General features: G+C 38.4%; 1 protein-coding gene across 1 annotated transcript in view; it reads left to right on the forward strand.

Annotated features, from left to right (window-relative positions):
- Positions 1-26,085, forward strand: part of PIEZO2 (piezo type mechanosensitive ion channel component 2) — a 337,873-nt gene that overhangs the window by 235,535 nt on the left and 76,253 nt on the right. The window contains exons 8-18 of the mRNA XM_048508534.1: positions 3,170-3,338; positions 4,712-4,834; positions 6,072-6,110; positions 7,690-7,813; positions 8,079-8,218; positions 9,446-9,682; positions 14,094-14,208; positions 17,947-18,260; positions 21,270-21,418; positions 22,252-22,425; positions 23,929-23,970. Coding sequence (XP_048364491.1) covers positions 3,170-3,338; positions 4,712-4,834; positions 6,072-6,110; positions 7,690-7,813; positions 8,079-8,218; positions 9,446-9,682; positions 14,094-14,208; positions 17,947-18,260; positions 21,270-21,418; positions 22,252-22,425; positions 23,929-23,970 — 1,626 coding nt within the window. The remainder of the gene's footprint in view (positions 1-3,169; positions 3,339-4,711; positions 4,835-6,071; positions 6,111-7,689; positions 7,814-8,078; positions 8,219-9,445; positions 9,683-14,093; positions 14,209-17,946; positions 18,261-21,269; positions 21,419-22,251; positions 22,426-23,928; positions 23,971-26,085) is intronic.

Here is a 26,085-nt window from a genome sequence, read left to right on the forward strand (position 1 = left end):
TGATGTCATTTTATTCAGTCTTTCTAGGGAAACCAGGGCTGTCATATGTAATGCTCTGAAAAGAAGCAGGAAAAACAAGCAGACAGTAAAATAAATCTGTAAAGGTCTATTTAACCACCAAGCTTTTTGTGTTTGTATCTCTTTGTGCATTATAGTGTTTCAGATCCAAAACCAGAAAGCACCCTGAAAGCTGTTTATGGGGTTACTGGCTGACAGCCAGTGCTAGGCCCGATTGCTCAACTGCCTTGCTTCCTTCCTTTCTCCCAGGAACAAATGCCTCTCCCCAACCTATGGCTTGGAGCTTGTCTTGTGCTTGGAGTGGGGACTAGCTCATGGGTGGGTGGCTGAGTAAACCACAAACACAGCATACTTGGAGGAATCAGGCCACAACTTTATTAATTACAGGTTCCTCAAATCCTGGTGCAACATAGATCGGGGATAATGGGTATGTTGATAGCCCAAGTTCTGTCAGTACCTTCCTCAAGCTGCCTGTTGGGGTACCCAAAGGCACAGGGCTGGTATTAGGCAGAACTGCTCAATGCCAAGCACTTCTTCACCTCTTTCAATTTGAGTTGTGTGCTAGAGACAAGCCCACAGGTCTGTGCTCCCTGCTCATTCCATGATGGACTGACCTCTGGGGGCAGGCTGCAAAAAGGTTCTTAAGAACTGCCTGGCTGACAGCTAGTGCAGGGCCCAGTTGCCCCAAATCTTCCTTGCTACCCCCCTCCTTCCACCCAGGCACAAAATGTTTTATATATTTAAGCCAGTTATATTCCATACACTGAGCTGTACTTGATTCTCATGACAGTGTACAATATGTTTTTTCAAATACTATAAAAATTCTTACACTTTCAAATTTAAAGCAAATGAAGATATGCCAACATATGTGAACTGGCTTGATAGTGACTATACCTTTTATTTTACTTATTTTACTTGATTTCTACCCTGTACCTTTCCTGGCAAAGCTAGTCCAGAGCGACTATTAAAAAGCTGAAATAAAGTGTGAACACCCAATATGCTTGCTCATGTATTCTATGCCTTTAATAATTATTTTTAGAATCCTGTGGATTTTACTGCTTCAAATTTCATATCACATACTGCTGTGTAGATTAAAGACCTCATGTTTCACTGTGCCAAGGCAAGGTTCAGACTACATTTTTCTGCACAGCAGAAGCAAGTAAGCCTTATGGCCATGCATACCCTCATGCTGTTTTGCTACTTCTTGCAATTTTCAGTTCATGTATACTTACAATAGCTTTACTTTATGTTTAGGGAGACACCGTAGGTGTATACAAACTTGTTATTCTTCTCTCAAAATCAGAAAATGTGCCCTGAGTAGAAACCAATGGATAAACTAAATGAATAAATATCTTTGTAATGGTTTGGTTATCTCTACACTGGCCACACAGCATGAGTGGAAATAGAAGGAAAATTGTTTTCCTGTTTTTCAATATTTCCATTCTTACATCATATACTCTAACAGTACATCAATACTTAACATTTATCAAGGTCATAGGCTGTGACTGTGCCAGGAAGAGAGGATCATAGTATATATACACCAGAGACATGGTTTCATTAATTCACTCAACTTTTGCTGGGAAAATGAATATGCAGACAACAATGTGACAACCACTTGCTTCTTCTAAGGTTTCACCTTACCGCTTGCACAGTGTTTCTCAGAACAGGAATAAAATTCTTCTTGGATATGTGTGTGCATGCACAAAAACTCATGTTATTGCTCTCACTATAGGTTCATGAAATATGCTTCCCGTATATTAATTTGCTCCGGGAAAATACGTATGTGTTCTTTTCTACCAGTATGAAAATGTATTTGTCCTACGGACCAACAAGGAGCCAGTGTAGTATAGTGGTTAGAGTGTTGGACTTGAATCTGGAAGTCCAAAATTCGAATCCCTGCTGTGTTGTGCAAGCTTGCTTGGCAGACCTTGGGCCAGTCAGTCAGTCAGTTTCTCTCTGGCCCCTTCTGCACATGCAGAATAATGCACTTTCAATCCACTTTCACAATTGTTTGCAAGTGGTTTTGCTATTCCACACAGTAAAATCTAGCTGCAAAGTGCATTGAAAGTGGAGTGAAAGTGCATTATTCTGCATGTGTGGAAAGGGTCTCACTCTGTTATTGTAATCTACCTCACAGGGTTGTTATGCAGATAAAAAGAGGAGAACAGTGTAGCAGTTGGGGGTCCCCATTGGGAATAAAGGAAGGTTATGAATTAAATAAATAAATGATACTAAGCAAAATGCTCAGCTGTTTTTCTTGCTCAAAATTTGCAAGTTCCCAGCCTTTCCAAAGAAATCTTTGTGACAGATAGACAAAGGTACTGCCCTTTTCTGAAACATACCTAACCCTTAATTCCTGTAAGTAGTTGATGGGTGGTGTTAAAAGAACCGGGAAAAGCAGAAACCTCAAGGACTTCAGCAAGCAAGCTGCACAGTAGTGGAGTGTCTCCTCGTGTGTAAACAGAGAAAACGTGAGGAAACCCCACTACAACCCCACTGCATAGCAAAGAGCATTGAGGTAAATGTTCCATGCATAATGGACTACTGTTATTTTTCTGTTTCCCTCAGAGGTGCTAAACTTACTTTATTCAGAAGCCACTTGGATAAGTCTGTCAGTTGGGGAGTTGTGGAGAGTTGGGGTAGAGCATAGTGGTCAAGCTTTTCATCATGCTACCTTTCTTTAAGCATCATTTTTAAGACCCAGTCCTTCACAATTTCCATCTTATGCAGAAACCCACAGCTATCCATAAAGTGTTTTTATTCAGTTTCCTGAACAGAGTGAAATGCATGCACTACTGTTAAAGTGACTATAGAAGTTAATAGGTTTATGGTGGTGCCACATACACACTGATCACTTGCTTGCATAAACCTGCTGGAAGTCAATTAAGTGTATCCGTGCCTTTTAGACTAGCAGTTAAAGTTCTAATAAAAGGTTGCTGTAGAAAAATGTTTCTTGTGTGAACATTTTACATGTAAATTGCATCTTTGTGCTGAAATGTATGTTCAGAGGTTTTATGCAGAAGTAGAACCAGTATTTGCATAAGACTTTCAATTGTGGGGAATGCCTATATAATAAAAAGATTTGGATAACTGTGGATAATGATATTCTACTATGTTTCTTTCTATTAATGCCTCCTTTTTATTTCAACAGATTGTTTGGTGTCAGTTCAATTATTCAGACCAACTGCTCAAGCACTTGGAAAATGATCACCAACCAAGACTTGGACTGGTATTACCACGTCAACCCCATTTTGCTGCTAGTATTGTACTATACCCTAGCAACTCTCATACGACTTTGGCTACATGAACCCATTGAACAGGTAGAATAATTTTATTTTTTCTGTGTGATACTGAGACCCTTTAGAGTAGAACACAGAAACTGCTTAAGATGGTGTGAGACATTTTCATATGAAGGAGTATATAGACATCATGAATAACCTCTTGCCTTTATATTTAATTCAAAGTATTATTGCATACTAGGTAGAATTGTAGGGTTCCTAGAATAGTGTTTTCCTTGAAATGTAAATGTGAGGAAAGGAAACTTTGCTGGGAAGAATTTGCTGTCTAGAATTGAGTGGTTCGGTCCTTTTCTGCCTCTAATTGTACTCTGCAAATGTTTCCCTCATGGTATTTGCAGAGGAGAATCAGCAGGTATAGAAGTTAAACATAGCTTCGTCCTACTGATTTTGTTACAAATTTCCCCTTTGCTAGTACAATTGCTCTACCTTGTCCAAGGGAATTTATGACAGAATATGGCAACTAGATAAGGAACTTCTGTACAACAAAAATACAAGTACATTTATTACAAATTAAAATCATCACATCATAGTTAAAAGCCCATGATATGGGAATTTTTGTTAAACAGCGTTATAGGTACTGCTGGCAGGGGGTGATGGGAATTGTAGTCCATAACATCTGGAGTGCCAAAGGTTCGCCACCACGGTTCTAGTCAATTCTTTGCTCTTTGGTACTTAATTCTTGTTTTAGGGTTAAATTTGTTAATTTCCCTTTTTCTGGTTTGCATAAAATATGGCAGCTAAATTATTAACTGGGGCTGTCCAGTTCTTGACTCTACATGAAATGGTTCAAATTTAAAATGAATTTCAGTTCAGTCTCTTTATGGGGAAATAACACATTTCTGATATGATATATTTATGCACAAGAGAAACTTTGTGGTATGTTGTTTTGTTGAAGTGAGTGGTATTGCTCAAATATTAAAGAAGTTTGCCAAATTCCTATTTAAAATCTCATACAGGCTTTCTCATGTCAGTTTCTAAAGAAATGTACAAATATAACATGAGACCAACAATGCACACAGTTAGGTTGAAATAAATAGTAGGGTGCTACTATCCAGCCTGATTTGTGTTCTGGTTGTTATTTTATAGTTGGAGAAATGAATGTGGCTTTCATGAATACTGTATTACAAAATGAGGTCACTTTAACTGTTGATATTTGCAGTATTGCTTGATTTCCTGATTAGTTTTAGCCTTGGTCTGAAAGCTTGTTAATGGGTTTGAATGAGAGACATGGAATACTTGTAATAAGTGTAAACTGAACACAACTTATGAGCCTAATGACCAACGTTTATTTCCTTTAATTTTTCCCAGTTTATAACAAGAAAGCACCAGTTATGTAACTTGTTTTTCAGAAGTAGTCAAGAGTTATAATTTGGCCCTTTTTGTTCTTTGTTTAGCCTGCACCTGAGGATGACAAATCTGATAATAGAGATGAAGAAACCGACTGCAGCCGACTTCCAATGACTGCAGATACAAGACGCATCTTGTGGCACAAAAGTCGCTACCCAACTGATGAAGAGGTAAGGTTTAGAGAGGAAACCTGCCCCCTCCTCTTTACCCCCATTGACCCTAATACCATCAGATCCCATTATTTCGCATTAGGAGGGTTTCGTAAGGGCGCGGGCGATGCTTTAAGATATGACTGTTGTTTTAATTATATGTATGTTTTTAGCTGATGTTTTATCTGTAATAATCAGCCCTGAGCCTCTTCTCGGGAATAGGGCGGTATACTAAATAAATAATAATAATAATAATAATAATAATAATAATAATAATAATAATAATAATAATAATAATAATAATAATAATAATAATAATAATAATAATAATAATATCCTTCTGAACATATTTTAATAGCTGTTCTGACTACATGTTATTTTAGTTTCTAACATAATAATAATAATAATAATATTATTATGTTAGAAACTAAAATAACATGTAGTCAGAACAGCTATTAAAGTATGTTCAGAAGGATAATTTATTTATGGCTTTTCGCCAGTTAAGAACAGAACACGTTACAAAACTTTAAGAAAAGAGTTGAAGTGATTATAAATTCACAACTATCTTCCTCCATGGAAAGTGTAAGTTAGGGCATCCAACTTAACTTTTGTGGCAGGTAAGCAACAGATAACATTCTATTATTTGCTTCTTGTGTTTGTTTCTGACAACTGGGAGTGTTGTTTTACTTGTTCTGAAAGAAGATGATATGAGATACTCTCTTTTTTTTTGCTGCACAAAATTATGCACAATAGAGGCTCAAGTACTTGCACAAGAAACATTTTAGGACGGATTTTTTTGTGACTGCTTTCCCGCACAAATAAACCACTGAGCTCATTGTCTCTTTAACCATAGAAAGTCACTAAAAACAATTGCTATTCAGATGAATAGTTAAGTGGCTAATTTACAGATTTGTTTTCATTAGTTGCATCCTAATTTACAAAGTTGTCCCTAACATTGTCAACAATTAGATTTGGTTGTCATTTAGAAACGTGTACTACATCATTAATATATTTCTATTATACTTTGTATAATTCTATATATGCTTCCAGAATAATTGTAATAATATAAAATAAATAATAATGTAATAATATAAATAAATAATAATGTAATAATATAAATAAATAATAATGTAATAATATAAATAAAATAATTGTAATAATATAAACTAATTGCTTTGAGATACAGAATTTTACAAGAATGTATTATGTTTCAGCTATGCCTCTCAGCTAATAAGCTATTTTTATCTTTCTTCTACAGCCTCTATCAATGACTGAAATTGACCCCAAGCCTTCTGATGTTAGTACATTATCAACTTCTTCCAATTCCTTTGCACTCTAAATATGGTTATGGTGTTCAGATGTTTTCCGTTCTGACGGACTTATTTATGTAGAAATTTAAATGTTGGGGTCAGTAGAAGATACTTGAATCCACTGGGCTAATTATTTCCCTTAAGTAACCTGAATGTAATGAGAGGTGCCTGGCTTCCCTTCCAATTGCTACAATTTCATTTTGACAGTAGGATGTACAAACAAATGCTGAAAGACAGTTTCTGTCTCAAGTAGCTGTCATTTGACCTGTCAACACAGCTATATAATATTACCAGGATACTTAAACCCCTGCAGTTACATTCATATTGTCTGTATGTTAGTAGTACTTATATAGTTTATCACTGTTATACAATTAGGCCTTTAGCCTCTTGGTTTTCAAATGCTGAAATACCTTTTCATAGTCAACTGGACTGCTAATTTTTTAAAATCTTTGAACTGCTTATTTTTTAAAAAAAATCTCTGTTCAGTTGACAATTTAAAGATATAATTTAATAGCTTTAATTCCTACACATATTGAGGCCAATGTAACCAATGATTACTCCAGAACTCTTTAAAGCAAATATCTATGGGTTGAATCCAAAAGTGTTCTTCTGCAAGTGTAACCTCTTTCTGTGGGTTCTGTGGGGCAGTACTTGGAAGGAGTTGCAAAGAACTAAGTTTAAACAAAACAGTTTACTTCTCTTAACAAATAACACTTTTAAAACATTTAACATTTACACTTTACAGTCCTGTTAAGTTTGCATTTTCGAGTCCTTATATTTACAGTCTACTGATATTGCCAAGTCCAATTCTTCTTTGCTGGTGGTTGGTTTTGAAGACTTCAGAGGCTTGGTGAACGGGATTCAAGATGATGAAGGTTCCCAGAAAACTCTCCCCATTTACATACACAAAAACCCTGAAACACTAAATTCTAACATTTACAATATAGCAACAAAATAAACTCCCTTCCCACTAGTTCCCCACAACACTACAGTTACCTTAAACAAGGTGTTAAGGGCTTAATAAAATCAATCAAGGTCCCAGCCTGGTAGCCTTGCTTCTTCCAGCCTCATGAGTTCTGCAGCATTCTGCTTCTTTTCAGACTCCACCCCTTTCTGGGTCATCCCATTCTTACACAGGGGTTACACAAGCAGAAGGTTCTTTCATTCACAGAAGGCGGAGGAATTCCATGATTTTTATGAATTTTCTTCTGAAACTACAGCCCACACTCTTACGAAGGGTCCTGTGACCACCAGGAGAAGCATTTTTGTTGGAGCAGTGGGCTGAAGGAAATTGGTGGGCAAGATCATTGTACCAAAACAAATTCTTTGACAGGTCTTCGGATTCCACCATTATATTATTTTTAAATGCACCAAATCAAAATGTGTGCCATGTGGAAAAAAAATCCATGTGAGAATTCCCTGTGCATTTGGGTGGTTGCTGATAATATACGATGTACAATATTAAGATGTCGTGGCTGTGGAAATAAATCTGAACAAGTAGTCTCATTTATTAATACTTTACAACAACACTAAAGCGACCCCCTTTCTCTTATCTGTGTTCAATAGGTTCTGTTGGTAACAGTGAATGGTACACCTGTTAATTATCTCATGCCCATAGAAAACGGGCCCGCCAAAGGAGACATGTACTCAACACCTCAGTACAAGTGGGAACCATCAGATGATGAATCAGGTAGTAGCGAGAATTGCTTAGGAATTAACCTGCATTTCTTTTGTTACTCTTTATACATCTATTAATCTTTCTCTCCAGAAATTTAGAAGACTGTATATGATCACACAATTGAAATGATAAAAACATAGGTCTTCACAAATAATATTCACCTTGAACACAGACAGTTGTCTGTACAGATAAAGAATTTGTGGTATATTAAAATAATATGAAGTGGTTTGGAAATGTCATTTGTTACATGAATTGCAAAATCCTTTTATTTTCCCAGAAAAGAAAGATGATGAAGAAGAAGGAGGAGAAGAAGAGGAACATATTGAAGAAGAAAAAAATGCTAAAGTTCATGCCATGGTCGCAGTTTTCCATTTTATTATGAAACAAAGTTATGTTTGTGCTTTGATTGCTATGATGGTAGGTATAAAAATACTGAAAACTGGGATCAGGGATCAGGGCACTTTGTGGGCATTTCTTTTCTTTGTGTTTCATGGAAAGATTTTCATCTTTGCTGGTCTTGGGTGACCTGGCCATGCCATGGTAAGCTTAAGGCTGACAACTGTAATGTGATTTGCATGGACTACCTTTAAAGGTAGATCTTAAGCACAGGCTGCTGGATCTGGCCAGTGAGTCGTCTTGTCCAGCATCTTGTTTCAAACAGTGGCAATTCAGTTGCCATGGAGGGCATAGAGATCAAGAGTCTCCCCTGCTGCTGCCTCTCAACACTACTATTCAGATGTTTGCTGTCTCTGTATGTTGAGGATCCCTTTTGTGACCATGATAGGTAGCCATTTATGGATCTCTCTTCCATGAATCTATCGCCTTTAAAGCTATCTATGCTCACACCATCACTGACTCCTTTGGCAATGAATTCTACAGTTTAATTACTTTAATTACTTTAATTACTGAAGAACTATTTGCTTTTGCTTGTTCTGAACCGATTTCCCAACAATTAGTGTTATAGGAGAAAGAGAGAAAACTCATTCTATCCAATTTTTCTACCCCCATGGAGAATTTTGTAAATTGTATCAAATTCAAACTGTTCTTGTACACCTGGAGCTATTGAGACTATGTGACATACGTTGTTAAACTGTCCTCCACTTACAGAAGCTAGACTTGATATGTTGGGATCTCTTATTACTTATTTGTTCATTTTTCTCCCACCTTACCTTCTTGGGCCCAAGATGAATCTGAATATAAAACAAATGGAAAAGAAGGCTCAGGTTTAAAAGTTTCAGCTTCAATAGCGGTAGGACTGTCATAGCTAAGAATTGCTGTGCTCTCATTAGCTTGAATAGACCCAGCATGATTAAAAGATATGGTTTCCAACACCCAGGTGGAGATTGGAAACCTCCCAGAATTGAAATTGATCTTCAGACTACAGAGAGCAATTCCTGAGGTGAAAATGGCTGTTTGAAGGGTCAACTGTGTGGTATTATACCCCACTAAGCTCCCTCTCCAGACTCCACTCCCAAATTTCTAGGGATTTCCTAACACAGAGTTGGAAACCCTATTGAAATGTAGAATTGTTTTACTGGAAATATACCCCTGGCCTAGACACATAGCATTCAAGTGAGGAAACAGTATGTTTTAATATTTTTATTGCAACATAACACAGCTGCTTCTTTTTCTTTTTATTCTAAGGCCTGGAGTATTACTTACCATAGCTGGTTAACATTTGTGTTGTTGATATGGTCCTGCATACTCTGGATGTTGCGTGACCGAAGGAAATACGCTATGATCGGTTCTCCTTTTATGGTGGCTTATGGAAATTTGTTATTGACATTCCAGTATATATGGAGTATTAAGCTGAAGGATAGTGAACTTCCTACAGTTTCAGGATTTCTTGAACGGAAAGATCCCAAGGAATTGGCATCAAAGGTAAATAGTGTTTAAAGAGAAGCTCCGCATTTTCTCTATAATTTTATGAATTTAGAACGCTGCATTTTATAATGAATTTAGAACGCTGCATTTTAACTGATGAATTTTAATATTTTATTTTGTTTATCCGTTTGTTTATATTATGTTGTAAACCGCCCTGAGCCCCTTGGGGGAGGGCGGTATAAAAGTGGAACGAATAAATAAATAAATAAATAAAAATAATTGTAGAATGTGTTTTTGTAAGTATAATGCTCTAGCTGTGGATGTGTTTACCTAAAGCATTTCTGCATGTGTTCTAGCTGTTTCATAATTTTCACTTTTGACTGAAGCTCCTCATTTTGTACTTAATGTCTCTACAGATGGTTCTTTGAGCCTCAGATATGGCTTTGGAAGGGTCAAAAGTATATTTCTGCTTTAACATTAACTACATTTTGTAAAAAAAAATTTCCTGAAGGCAGAGTGGACACAAAATAATTGAAGCTGTGTTATGGGTACCCCAAAAATATGATTGAAACTTTCTCTTCTTTCCTTTCACTAGCCTGACTACCATCATTATCATGTAGGAGATTTTCTCTCAAAGTGAATTCTGTACTTCTTATTCCCTGCTGGCAACTCCTTAATTTATAATGAATGTGAAAACTAGCAAACACTATATTATCTTCTCTCAAAGGTAGCATTAGTGCTCTTAAAACAGATTAAATGGTCCAGAGGTTCTGTTGGATACCGTATCTGCTTTCTCTCTTTGATGCTATAAATTTCTCACAAGAGATTTAACTGCTTTAATATATTGCCAGCAACTTTGCCATAACTTTGATTAGCTGCTTTGAAAAATGCCTTATCTAAAACTAACAGCTATCAGAAAAATTAAATTGCAGTACAAACTAAGAAGATATATGTACATATTGTAATAATGGAGGAGAGTCTTTTAGTTTTATTACATGGAATGAAGGACTCTCTGGATTTAAATTTTCATTGAATTTTGACTTCAATGCAAAAGCACAAGTAACATTATGATAATTCTTTCTATTTTTCAAAATGTGTGATGACTTCAATAAAAAAATGAATTGCTTTGTAGAAAAGGTTGCAATGCAGGGTAAATAATAGCAGGGATTACTTGACACCATTAGATCTCTAAAAGGGGAAGAAAATAAGAAACTAAATTCAGTGAGTCACAGTTTTGGGAAAACTTTGAGAACGAGGTATTTTTGGACATAATTCCCTGTTTTTAAAGGCACAAGATGTATCTCTGCTGAGGAAGCATCATGAGATCTTTGCTTTCTCTTCCTGTCATTGGCTGTTGCCTAAAACTACATAATCCTGCATTTTGGTAAAAAGAGATTATATGAAAATAAGGTTATCAATATACAGAATGTATGCTCGTCCTTTAAAATGTATAGGAGAGAATTTATAGGAGAGAATAGGAGAGATTATACAAAAATAAGGGTATAAATATACAGAATGTATGCCCATCTTTTAAAATGTATAGGAGAGAATTTCTCCCTCCAACAATACTATGAAGCCTCCATCAGCCACTGACACAGTGAAGAAAAGGGCAGGAATTTAGGCACACACATAGATTAGATTTTGGGTGCTGTGTGGTTTCCGGGCTGTATGGCCGTGTTCTAGCAGCATTCTCTCCTGACGTTTCGCCTGCAGGTTACCCTGGACACTCCCCACACACCCTGGACAGATATATACTCCACTTGCTTTTCCAACATCAGATCCTCTGAAGATGCCAGCCACAGATGCAGGCGAAACCACACAGCACCCAAGTGATTCCGGCCGTGAAAGCCTTCGACAATACATAGATTAGATTATCTGGGCCAATTCTTCTTCTATCCAACTGTTTGCATCAGAGGGAAAAATAGGAGTCAGCCTATCTTTGTTGGGAGGAGGAATTTTAGGCTTAGATGACAAAATTTATTCTCACTTCATTACTAATCAGGAATAGTGCATGCATGCATTTCACATCTAGAAAAGCAAGTGTACCTATACTACTCTTACAAGATCTGAACTGTAGAAGGAAAACAGATGGAAAATTTGATCTTGAACCAACCCATTGTATACAATAATATCACTCTGGACAATTCTGTTCAGTAGTGTTGTGACCCCCTTTGTCCAGCTCAGTGAATCCAACTCAAAGTCCTCAGGAGAGGAACCTGAAGAGCTGAGTTCAATAACTGAGAAGGAACCAGAAAGGCCCAGCACTGTAGAGGTACCTGCTGATCTGTTTCAGCAGCACCAGAGACCATCCTGCTTGCATGTGCAGGGAAAACGATGCTACTAATCCCTGAGTCAGCTTCTAGACCTCTGCTGCACAGCACTTGAACCTGGACCCCTCAGGCCCCCCTCCTGCTCCACAGGAATGCTGACAGTGGAAGGCTCAGGCCAAGTTGGCACAAAGGAGGCGAAGTGTTGGGCTGACTGCACACAACCTCCCTGATATCCTGGAGCAGAGTGCTGACAGTTGTACTTAATGGCAAATGCACAATGCAGCCTCAGAAACTCAAGCACTTGCCAGCAATGCAGCTGGATTTGTTTACTTCCCAACATACTTAAGCTAAGCTGTAGAAGACAGCCTTGCTGGTCAAATAGTCCCTGAGACAGAAGCCTTGTGTTGCCAGCTCCTGCCCCAGGAACAGAGTCTGGTGGCACTTGAAGAAACCTCATTGGACCTGACTGCAGAGTACTGAACAGGTAGAAAAATAGACTAGCTACTCTGTGTCCTGTCAAATGCATATTCGCTGTGCACTTGTAGCCCTACAGCTGCCTAGGAAAATATAGTATCAGAATAACTGTCAGACCAGATGATTTCTTCCTGTTTCTGAAGGAGAATTGTTTTGTTGAGATTCTAATCATATATAATCCTTATGAGTGAACATTGTTTGGGTCAAGTCTTGATCAATATATTTTTGACTCTGTATCCATAATCCACACATCTTACAAGTTTTTCTAATAGCTCTATAAGTGGCACTTAATATAGGGCTATCACCTAGTTAACTGATGTTGCCGAACATATCTTACCAAATATGATTACTATTGTATTGTCCAAGGCTTTCATGACCGGAATCAACTGGCTGTTGTGTGTTTTCCAGACTGTGTGGCTGTGGTATGGGTAGTTTTTGCTCCTAATGTTCTGCCCACATCTATGGCTGGCATCTTCAGAGGTCTGTCATGGTGAGATGTGTTTCATTTTCAATTAGATTTGCAATCAGATTCGCAATTACATTCACAACTGCATTCACATTTGCAATCACATTTGCATTCACGTTTGTTAATGTAAATGAACTCTGCTCAGACACATGCAAATATGCCTCACCCCCCTGTGAGACAGACAAAATATACACCTTACCATACAATCACTCCACACTGTGTCATGGAAAGAAATGCATCTCACCTTGACATACCTCTGAAGATGCCATCCGTAAATGTGGTGGAATGTTAGGAGCAGAAACTAGCATAGCATGGCCACACAGCCTGGAAAACCCATAAAAGCCATAGATGCAGGCAAAACGTTGGGAGCAAAAACTGCCAAACCATGGCCACACAGCCCAGAAAATCCACAATAGCCAATAATGATTTATTTTAGTTTTTATTTATTTTTTCAAATATATAGACCACCCTTACTATTAATGATTAATCCCAGAGGCGGAGCAAGGGGAAACTGCGCTCGGGGCGCATGCGCCCTGCACCCCGCTGCAGCGTCTCCTGCCTTGCCTGGGAACGCCCCTGCCACAACTCAGCCATGCCTCCACCGTTGCTCTGCCCAGGGCATCACATACACCCCCTCCCCATTGGCGCTATGCCTCTGATTAACCCCCCTCCCCAATTGAGCATTTCAAACACCAGTTTCTTGAATTCACTCCTTGGATCTATTGAGGATCAGGCATAAGCAGTTCAATTTCAGAGCACTTCAAAGGATTCTTTAAGCTACTTCATTTTTCCCCAGGAGGTAGTTTTAGTGTTTTGTAGGACTTCCATTAGGCCCTAGTGCAGCCATTAAAATGCACTGAAACCACTGGGAACTATATTTTCCGTATTTCCTCACTCTGCTACATACTAGTGAACATGTTCGCGGCAGTGTGTGGACCCTACCACTAGGCCTACTGTGGCACTTACTTTCCTTGTTATCACTACAGCCAACTAAACCTGAGAAAGAATCTGGGGATTGTTCTTCAGGAAATCTAATCTTCACAGAGCCAGATTTTATTTATCTATCATTTTTTGCTAAATGTCTGGAATTGGCTACACGATCCAATTCTCCTATATTCTTTTCATTGCAGTGTAAGGTGGGCCTGCCTGTTACAGAATATAATGTAAATCTAGGTTTGTTAGACTGTCCAAAATATCTTTTTAATACTTCTGTTATAAATTGAACAAATCTGTGTTTTGTTTGAATTTCTGCTTTCAGATTCTTTTTGAGATTACTTTCTGGCTATTGCTTAGACAACACCTCACCGAGCGAAAAGCTTTGCGATTAAAGGAAGCAGTTTTATCTGAGATCAAAGTAGAAGATGAAGAGAAAGGTAAAGCTGTATTTCAGTTGGAAGATGCTTGAATAAAGTACATATGTGTTTTCTTTCCAGCCCTGGCTCAGGGTATTTAGCTGCCCAAACTAAACATATATAGTAGTTTAGATTATTTCAGCAGTGTTTGTTCTCTATTCCTTCCCTAACTGTAATTCAGACTGTTTCCACATGGGCTTTTTCTGTGATGGCATCATAATTGTGGAAGGACTGCCCACTGAAATAAGGGAGGAATCATTTTTTTAGTGTTCACATTGTTCAGGAAAAGGTGTTTTTGTTTAGGAAAACCTTCCACTGATGCTGTGGTTTTATTGCAGGTGCAGTGTTATGATTCTTCTGATTGTAAAAAATGTGATATACAACCATAAATAAATAAAATGTTGGAGACCTAGAAGGAGATGACTGGTGCAAGCCACACCCATCCCTACCTTCCATATCCCATCCTGTCACTAGCTAGGAGCAAGATGAACTTCAGTGCCCTGCTAGTGCCTGTAGAACTTTTATTTGGACCTAGGTGGCAGCAGCCAAATACCAGGAAGCAAAGTTGGATGTAAGCTACACCTGTCACTTCTTTCCATACGGTCACTGGCTGGGAACAAGACAAGTTCCAGTGACGTGTTTACATCCTTATAGGCTTGTAGACTGCTCCAAGTAGTCTGCTGAGTGTTGAACAAACCTTGGTTGTCTTTGACAGGACATAAACTGTGTAGCATTTTTTTAAAAAGTCATGACTGAGCCAAGATAATCAGAAAAAAACCCTGTATGAACAAATTCATTAGCAGAAATGTACTTACCTTGCAATATACTATTTGCAGTACTTGGTTTTCTGCAGATTTTGAGTACTTTTCAGGAAGAAAGGAAGAAAGCATAAACAGGTCAGGTGGATATGCGCTAATGCAGATTAGAATCCCTACTCTCAATGTAAACAAAAGGGTATTTGGAGAGAAGTCTTTGAAGGGCACAGAGTCTGGTTGAAGCACAAAGAGGAATTCTAGGAAAACTAAGGGTGTTTCTGCACGGCCACGCTGGGGGGTGCGTCGGCGTATAGAACGCCGACACCCCCCCAGGACCGTTTGCACGAACGGTCCCGGTAGGGGCAGGGAAGACGGCATAGCGTTGCGCTTTTGCCCAATCGAGGTACCTTCCCTGTGACCTTCTGCCGTGTCGCCCAGGCCAGGGGACACACCCCCTGCCCTGTGCAACAGCTCTGGAGTCACAGGGAGGGGGGGCATGTCCCCAGGCCTGGGCGACGCGCCAGAAGGTCGCAGGGAAGGTACGTCGATTGGGAAGGGGGAGATGGCACCTTTCAGCCACTGCCGGTCGCAGCTACACAGCAGCTTCGCACCGCTGGGAGGGAGTGAGGGCGGTGCAGCTGCGATGTAGCTGTAAATGGCCCGTGCAGAAAGGGCCTAAGAAACAGACTGTAGAATTACATAGTACAAGATGAGAGAGATAAATAAAAGAGCTTTCATCATGGTTTTAGGCATGTTTGTGTGTGGGTAGAAGATGTGCTGAAAGATCAACTTCAGGAAAAGTAGGTGTGAAGACGGGATAGTTGAGTTGAATTATGTTAGAGGCTAGGCAACATGATGTGCATAACTGACAATATGAACCCAAATGATATCTAAATACAGTTATTTAAATACATATGAGAGAATTAACCACAGATTAATTGGTGCGACTGCCTGTTACAGGTGTGATGGTGTTTAGAATTCTTTCCTCTGGTACTGCTTGGGTTATGTTCTAGACCAGGGGTGGGCAACTATGGCCCTCCAGATGTTCATGGACTACAATTCCCATCAGCCCCTGCTAGCATGGCCAATTGGCTATTCTGGCAGGGGCTGATGGGAATTGTAGTCCACGAACATCTGGAGGGCCATAGTTGCCCACCCCTGTTCTAGACCCTCCTTGCCCTCCTAGGGCATGAGATGTGAAGGAAACAGTGGTGGTGGTAGAGGAAGAAACAGATTTTTTTAATCACATCCTGAAATAGAGGTATAAGAATTTTCAGAGAAAAAGGATTGAAGAAGGCATAAAGAGGCCTCTCTTTTTGCACTCACTATTGAGAGGACCAACACACTTCGTTGGGGGAAAATAGGTTTAAACACACAGATCATACTAACCCCATTAAAAATGTAAAGAAGCTTAATAAGAAAATTAAAAACATACCACATCTGCTAACACAACAAACTGGGAAAGGATAAAAAGGTAATAAAACACAAATCTCCTAACTCTTACATGTCCCTACAGATGGTAATAAGAGAGGGGCTATATAATTCTTTGAGTTGCAAGCATTTACAAACCATCCATTTCTTTGATTTCAGTGTCTGTGGGTTCCCCCAAAAAACTCTGCCCCCATCGATTTACATGTGCTCATAGTTATCTTCCTCCTTCCTTCCTGTCTGCAAGAATGTCCATGTTGTACTTACTGACCGGCCAGAAATTCTTTAGCTTAGGTGTGACTTTGACTTAGGGGAGGCAAGCAACATCTGCGAGAGCCAATGTGGTGAGGTGGTTAAGGTGTCAGACTAGCTCCAGGTTCAAATCTTACTTGGGTCGTGGAAGCTTGCAGGGTGACCTTATACCAGTCACCCATTCTCAGCTTTGACCCTCCGAGAAATACCAGGGTTGTTTGACAGTGGAATTCACTGCTTCAGAGAGTTGTGGAGTCTCCTTCTTTGGACGTTTTTAAACAGAGGCTGGATGAACGTATGTCGGGAGTGCTTTGATTGTGTGTTCCTGCATTGCAGGGGGTTGGACTTGATGGCCTTTGTGGTCTCTTCCAACTCCATGATTCTGTGACATGAAGACAGGCAATGGCAAACCACCTCTGAAAACCTCTTGCCTTGAAGATCCTACAGGGTCGCCATAAGTTAGCTGTGACTTGACAGCAAAAAAAAAGTGGGGAATCTGCATTTTGATGGCACTAAATGGGGCTGTACTCGGAAGTCAATATACTTATTTACTAGTTCTCCCCTCCCATTCACACCCCCTGCAGCCCAGCAGTCAGTAAAAGCTCTTTATAAACTCAGAATTATAAACAATCCAGAAATTATCCTTTGGAACTACAAATTTTGGCCCTAATCCTGGATGTAAGATATTTCACCAAAGGATCTACCTACCACATTATCATTCAGCCTGGCCGGAACAGTTGTATTCTGCATACATCATTTCCTGTCTTTTCTGTCAGTACTGACTCTCTCATCTTGTTGAAAGAGCAATCAAAGGAATGTCTGAAGCTGTATTTCTCTGACACCCATTGTTCAGAACTATATTAGGCCATGTCGCATATTAGGTTAATAAAGATACATTTAATTACATTTCTATTGAGAAGGGTATTGGGGTATTTTACTTGAGAACTGCCAGAGGCTCTCTGAAAGTATTAATAAATACCCTTGAAGCAATCAGTCTACAATGGTACAGTTTTTGTTGATGTACAAATTAACGCTGGTACCCTTGAATTTTGACTGTTAAAATGTGTCTCAGAACGCATCTGTTTCAATTAAATCTATTTTGTTTGGTAGTAACCTAAGACAATAGCTTAAATGCTGAATGGCTATTCTCTTTTTACCCCATTATAGCAGGAATTGGCTTTCTAAGGAAAGATAGAGGTAGATTACTTTGTAATCCAATGTTAACCAAACATCTTTGCTTATTGTAAGATACTTGTTTTAATCACAGTATTATATTACATTATTATTGAGGACAGTTTAAGAAAGAAAATGCAATTTCTTACAGAAGAAGAATCACAAACAAATGGAGCGGAAACAGAGAAGAGTGAAGAGGAATCACAAAAAAGTGAAGAGGAATCACAAAAAAGTGAAGAGGAATCTCAGAAAGATGAAGAATGTAAAAAGGAGGAAGAGGAGGAATGTGAAGAAGAGGAGGAAGATGTAATGCAAGTTTTGGGAAATATGGTGATGGCTATGTTCATTAAGTACTGGATTTACGTCCTTGGAGGAATGTTCTTCTTTGTCAGCTTTGAAGGAAGAATTGTAATGTACAAAATTATCTACATGGTGATGTTCTTGTTCTGTGTAGTCTTGTATCAGGTAAGTAAGACAAAATCTTATTTTTGTTAATGTCTAAGTGGCTTAACAGGATAAGTGTAAATATAATTATAATAAGGAAGTTTAGCTATATATAATGCACTTTTAATATAGTGTTAAAACAAAGAACTGGGTTTAAATTAAAGGACGCTGTTAGATTTTTGTTTTGTTTATTACTGTTGCTTTTCAGTAGATCATCATGTTACACTAGTGCCGTGGTGGTGAACCTTTGGCACTCCAGATGTTATGGACTACAATTCCCATCAGCCCCCAATTGGCCATGCTGGCAGGGGCTGATGGGAGTATGAAGATCCTGAACATCTGGATATAAGGTCCGCCTACAGTGCACCAGGTATCCAACATATAAACTGGGCGGCAAATGCTCCCTTTTGCCTCTTTTTTGCTTTACTTATTTTTGCTTTACCTTATTTATTATTAATCAACTGCTTTTCCACTGAAGGAATTATTCAAAATGACTTACAGTGTTAGCATAAAAATTCGGTAAAAGCAATATTAGGAGACTTTCTGGATAGTTTAAGCAGATTTTATGGTCTATTTTGTCCAAAAATATGAAGGGGATCAAGAAGTTACTGATGATTTTTTTCAGTCTGAACATTTGGGGAAAATAAGAAGGATATATGCCTAATAAAGGTCTCTGAATCTGAAACTAAGTAGGGGGGTGGACTCAGAAAATTATCATCATCTAAGAATTTCTATAACTGCTTTACAACAACTCACTTTAAACTCCCTGACCAAGAAAGGCAAATTATAAATGGACCTAAAATTACTCATATTTTAATTAAAGACAATGAGGACAATTACTCATGTTTAATTAAAGACAATGCAATTACATTTTAGCATGCTGCTTTCATTTACACTATATTTACCAATGCAGCTAATAGTTAAAAATGTCTATTATTTTTTTTATTAGTAGTAGTAAATTTTATTGCATTGGCCATTGCAATCTACAAACAACAAATGGGCAGCCCTATCCAAATGGCGAGGCGGGTAGCCACGGCACCGCAACCATGCCACAACACTGCTCCCAGAGAGGCTTCCATGGTGGCATGGGCAGGCTTTCAAAACAAAACTGCCTCCCCACTCCTGAAAAGCCTCTATGGGACTGAATAGACTTAGTAAGTCAAAAGAGTCATGTAAGTCTCAATTTCCCACTGCTGGCGTGAGCCAGTGAATGGCCGGAAGAAAGCTGACTAATTTTGGCTCCTTTCCTGGACCACCCCTGCTGTACTGGCGGTGGCAGGGGTGCTGGGACTCTAGCACAGTGTCCTTCAACCCCTCCCTGCAGCAGGGGAGACTGGCAGCAGCCAGACGCCAGTGGTTTTACCTCTCCTAAGGGATAAGTGTCCCAGTGAGGGCAAATGCACCAGCATGGGGGTGCACCACTCCCCCAAACCCTTTTGGTCCCTCCTCTGGATCTGGCTCTAAAACCTACTTAAAATTATAAATATCATCTGGAACTGAGTATTATGTATTAATTGAGCTAAACTTATTCAGCATGCTACTTCTCCAAATCCCTGAGGAGCAGCAAAATCTTTATTAATATTTTAGAATGATTGTATTGACACAGGCTCTTATTGAGGTTAACCCCAGTCCTGCCCTCATAAGTGTCACTTTTGGAAATACAAGAATTTGCCTCAGAAACAGATTCGGCAATCTTTCTAAATTAGCCAGAACTTGATCCCTCCACCCCCATATTTCCACTCTGTACAGCAGAGATGAAATAACTTTAATAGCAAACAGTTTAATGGCTAGATCCACCATACATCTTTTGTTAAAAAAAAAAGAACTTGGTTATTGACCCCATGTGTTTTAAAGTCAGAGCTCTGACAATGGCTAGATGGGCTTTCCAAGATAAAGTTTCTTTGAATGTTACTCCTAAATACTTGTAGATATTTCATTGCTTGGTCGGTTTGCCCAAGATACTCCAAACATATTTTTTTGGTCTTCGTTTAAACACGGTCAGCATAGAGCAAAATGGACACATTAAACTGATCAGTTCAAGAGGCATGTATTCTGATCCCTCCAATTTGCCCACAATATAATTTATGAAGAAATTAAACAAAAGGAGGAGCCAATGCACAAGCTTGTTTGACTCCCTTCCAGAGCGATAGTTCATTAGTCAGTACCCAAGGGTTTCTACCTTTACAGAGGTATATTGGTGAAGTTGTCTTTTAAGGTAAGCTAGACATTGATTGATACTGAGATTTGTCATTTGATTGATATTGAGATTGATCATTTTCTGCCCCACCTTATCTCTATCAAGATAGTCGAAAGCTGACACCAAGTCTACAAAGGCTACACACAAGGCTTCCAAACATCCCTTCATAGCAGATGCAGCCAGATAATGTAGAATTTGACAGTGCTCTAAGGTGGAGTGACCCTTTTTAAATATGATTTGGTTTGAATGAATAATGTTATTTTCAAAACATTCCATTTAAGTGTTAACTTTCCAGTTTCTATGCTATACTTAAAAGACCGATTGGCCGATAATTTTTGGATAATTTTAATCTCCCTTTTTATAAATTGAGGCAGTGATACTCATTGTCCATCCATTAGGTTTCTTCCCAGAGTCACTTATTTGAGTGAAAACTCTTGCCCACAATGGAGCCCATCAGCTGGCAAAAGCTTTAAAACACTCTGGGAGGATTAAGTCCTTCCCTTGTGATTTTCCAGTTGTAAGTTACACTATTTATGATTTAATCTCACCCTGTATTACTGGAGGCCAATTGGAATACATTGCAGGAATTTCCTGGGTCATTGAGCTTATTGAGGAACTTCCAAAAACTTTAGAGTAGTAATCGAACCAAGTGGTTCTCTGGATTGAAGAATCCGGGCAGCAAGATAGACTCTTTCAACCCAGATTAATCAATTCCCAAATTGGGTTTCATTTTTTTCTACAGCCTCCTGTAATTTATTCCAGAAGTAGTTAGCATGTTCTTTTCTTCTTCTTTAGCTTACTAAATTATAATCATTTTCATTTCTGTTTCTTAGGTGCACTATGAATGGTGGCGGCGAATTCTGAAATATTTTTGGATATCGGTGGTGGTTTACACAATGCTAGTGCTTGTCTTGATCTACACATATCAGTTTACGTCATTTCCTGGATTGTGGAGAAACATGACAGGGATGAATGATGCACAGTTAGTATTTTCTATTGGTTTAGACTTATTTTGCATGAGCTAGTGGATAGTAAATTTGGTAACAGGCTATTTATGTAGTGACTTCATAATCTGTCTCATTGAAGCTCAAGGCAGGTTGCACGGTATAAATCAATTAAATCAAATGTCATGAGAAATCTAAAAACAATGCACTAGAACTAAGAATAGAAAAAATTAGAAATTACCAAAAGTATCAAGCAATGCATAAAACGGCATTACAAAAGTAGATTTTGTAATAGGAACAGGATAATAAACAGTAAACAGATAATAACCTACATAGCAGCAGTCATTCCTGAATTGTTCCATTTTACTATAACCCTACTAGGAACTTATGCTGATTCTTCATAGCTATTCCACTGAAATGAATGGAGGTTGTTTAACAGCAGTAGTTCCTAGGTTCTTCCTTACTTAGTTACATGATACTATGCATCTGGGCAAATTATATGCATACTGGAACTTCTTCCGTACCTGCTGTAATCCTCCCCACCCCCCAAAAAAGTCCAGAAAAGAAATCCTACGAACATAACTACAATCTGTATTATAAGGAACAGAAACAAAACACATCAAGACCCATTCTCCAAGCTCTTATTTAAGTCCTTGTAGCTGTAATGGAGGTTTGTTAGTCCTCTGCAGTTCTGTAGCTTTTTATTACATTAGTGAGGTTCTCCAAACTGCATTTTTATATTCCTTAGAAGTAAAGGTGAACCATTTACCTTAATACCAGTCAAGAATGTGCCTTCTGAGAAATACGAAACATTGCCAAGTACATTCTGCTTAGATAATTTAGCTATCTCTTGTTTTGTCTTGTATTTCAGGTTAAGAGATCTTGGATTAAGAAAGTTTTCTGTCACAGAGCTTTTCACCCGTATCTTTATTCCAACCTCCTTTTTGTTGGTGTGTATATTACACCTGCATTACTTCCATGATCGTTTCCTTGAACTTACAGACTTAAAAGCTGTAACCAGCAAACAAGACAGCACCATCTACAGGTAAAAAAGAAGGGCAGGAAATGTTTTTGCTTTCAGGGTCTCAAGTTCTTGGCCCTGAGGTTCATGAGTTTTTCATTTCTTACCACCCTGGAATTGTAAATATACTGTTGTTGCTCAAAACTAAAATGGGTCCACATCATCATTGGGCAAAATAAATCTTATGTTCCATTGCTAAAATATTTTTCCCACCTTTTGTCTTTTAATTTGGCTATTTTGCTTAGGTAATGCTTAGAAAATAAGATGGGTGGCCCAATATAAAGGGGGGCGGTAGAGGGGGCCCCGGGAACAGCACCACTCCACTCCCTCCAAAGAGGCAATCAGCAGTGCAGGCTCAGGGAGAGAACGAGAAACTCCTTTCGCTCCTGGGAAAGTCCATGCTAGAAAAGTCTGCTCCACTGAGAGGGAGAATTCTTGGCCTGAAAGTGCACAAGGAGGCAATGAAAGTCAGCTCCAACTTCAGGAATGCTCCTGGAATACCTGCCTCTGTGCCAGCATAGGCATTTGCAATAGCAGCTAGCTGCCACAGTGACTAGCTTCTGGGTTTGGACATTGCGACGGCTGGCCACTGAGGTAAGTCCCTTGGCACCAGCAACCATTCCAGTTTGCACGATGCTGGTTAAACCCTTCTGCCGCTTCCAGTGTGACTTCAGGCCTTCGCTTTGGATTACACCAGTGGTTCTCAACCTGGGGGTCAGGACCCCTTTGGGGGTTGAACGACCCTTTCACAAGGGTCGCCCAAGACTCTCTGCATCAGTGTTCTCCATCTGTAAAATGGATAAATGTTAGGGTTGGGGGTCACCACAACATGAGGAACTGTATTAAAGGGTCGCGGTATTAGGAAGGTTGAGAACCACTGGATTACACAATAACAGTTGAAAAAATAATGCCCCACTAAACAAAAAAGTCCTATATTTTAACCAAAAAAACCCTCTTAAAAGGTGGAGTGTAAGTTCCACGAAGAAACTTGTAATGTGGAAGCTCAACATTTATTCATTCCAGATCTTATAGTGCAAAGAAAACTACACTGCCACCGATTGTGTAATACCATTCTGTTCCTGACATTGAAGTTTTGCAACTTCTAAGAACAGTTGCCGAACATAAAGCACTAGTGGAAGTAGTTACAAAGTTCATGAGATGTCTGGAACCAACATGGGCAGATGCACATATGACTGAATTTAAACATTTTCCCAAACAAATAATTATAGTTTTGGCTGCTCAAAAGGAAATGAAGTGCAGATTGCATGCTTTATTTTGGATGTTTTAGTTTTTTTCATGATCGGTGAAGAAGCCTACCTGTATGCTTCCAAGTGCTTTGACTGCATGATTTGTAATACTATTTAACTAATATGACTATTTAATTGTGAAAATGTGTGCCTTTTGTAGTGAGGTATCTTTATATATTCCTCCCTGTTTAACACTTTACTCTTACCTCTTTCTCTTTCTCTAACCAATTTTCATGCTGCCATCACTTCTATTCATGTACTTTCATCTCTCTCATCAAAGCCATGCCAAAGTCAATGGCCGTGTTTATCTAATAATAAATAGGTGGGTATTTTGACATTCCTTTTTCTTTTCTAACCAAAAAGTGTACTTATTATCTGATTGTTTAATTTTCCCTATAAAGTAAAAAAAATACTGTTATAATCATAGAGAAGACAATGCTGTGAAAATCCATATATCCTTCAAACACATAAATCACAGTATTTGAAGTTTTTAAGTTTACACATTTGTAAAGCTACAAAGTATACCAGTTTATTTTAAATTACTTCCAGTTGATTAAATGCCTAGCCACTTTTTGCTTACAGTTGGATATTTAAAAAATCCAGTTAACTGAGAAAATTACATTTTATAAATCCCACATGTTAACATGTACCTTGAAAATTCCTCTGACAATTTATTTTGTCCAGTGTGTCTTATTTTGAGAAAAAAGCCACACATTCTGCTCATTTGCTAATTTCACATCATGTCCAGAATTCTCATCGAATGTGCAGAGTTAGTAGACATCTTGATAATCGAGATATCGAGAGTTAGTAGACATCTTGATAATCTAGACATCGAGATCTTACTGTTTTCCCATTATAGCGAATTACTTTCCTGACTGTATGAGGATTAGTAATTGGAGTATTAGTTGGTTCACAATGGTTCTATACTTCCTCCTCACATTGAAACAGATCTCTGAAGCCTCTTAATTAAATCCCACCTATTTTCATATATTCTTGATATGTCTGACACATCCCCTATTCTAAGAGTGATGATGATTTAATATCAAGAGCAGTGAAGACTTCCAAAAATACTGGCAATTTGGGAACTAACTCAGGTCATAAAACATGGAGCTGTTATGAACTAATTTTTGAAGCACAGCTTGAAATGGACTTGTACTGGCATCACTGCATCTGTGTTGCATCTTCCAACTTGTGAAGAAGAAGGGTTCAGTGGCCAGAAAGTCTTTAAGATTTGGGCCCTTTCTGCACGGGCCATTTATGGTTCTTAAATATCAGATTTCAATGATTGTTAGAAGAACACATGAACCCTTCTAATTATTACCCCACTACTGGGGTAAGATGGAAAATGTGGATGGCCAAAACAGAGGTGCAGAGGTGCTTCAGAATGATAAACATTTGGAGAGTGGGGAAACAATGTTAATGAGTAACCTAAAAGAAGCTTGAGAACTAAGCTAACTATGAGTTTGTCCATTTCTATTTGAGAACAAAAATCATGATCACATTGTCAGAGATTTTTTTCCCCTCCTCTTGGAAATCATTGTTAGTAGTACATTTTCAAGATTTATAGCTGTGCTATTCATGCTATTGCTAGAATTTAAATGATCTAGCTATTTGAAATTTTTAAACTCCAAAAGATGTAAAGTTGTCTCATATATAATTATGTGCCAATAATTCATAAGAATCTTTGATCACATGTTAACATTAGTTATAAATTAATCCCTGAATATGTTTTCATGCATTACACACTTATTTGTGTGCTCCTGGACATGCTTGTATCCTTGAATTGTGTTTATTATCCTGAGCAATCCTAGATCTAGAATGTGTTTGTGGCCACAAGCCTTCTACTTTGTCCTCAATACAGAATTGGGTAGAAGCAAATGTGAAGAAACAAGTTTCTGTACTAAAACATTCATCCAGAACTTCACATTTTGGATTAAACTTTCTTTTAGAAGCTGACAGCATCTCAATTGGAATACCTTCACACCATTATGGATCAGAGATTCTGATCAATAGGTTATCATCTGTATGGTGACAGTATTCATTACTAAACGTTTTGGCTGAGTTTCATGTAACCCTGAAACCAGACAACTAGTTTTTTCTAAGGGAAGACAATTTGTTCACTTTTATACTAAAATTGTATTTCTAGAATGCATTTCCAGGATGATTTACAGTTTTGCTAATATGTGTTCAAACATTTTCTGCATGAAAATAAATAGCTTGCACCACTTTTAAGTCATAAATATGAACTTTGTCATAGAATTTTTGAAAACTCGCCTGGTGTTTTTTTCAGACTGAATGCTGAGCCATCGTTTGGAGCTACAGCAGTGAATCTAGAAGAAGCTTCAGGCTCATTCATATACTCTTTCCTTATAAAATTCTCAAGTTATTTCCTGGTTTGCTGTATCATAGTTCGTTGTTGCAACCGAACCAGTAAACT

Source organism: Sphaerodactylus townsendi, linkage group LG09, assembly GCF_021028975.2.
Source record: "Sphaerodactylus townsendi isolate TG3544 linkage group LG09, MPM_Stown_v2.3, whole genome shotgun sequence".
In the NCBI taxonomy this organism is placed as follows: Eukaryota; Metazoa; Chordata; class Lepidosauria; order Squamata; family Sphaerodactylidae; genus Sphaerodactylus; species Sphaerodactylus townsendi.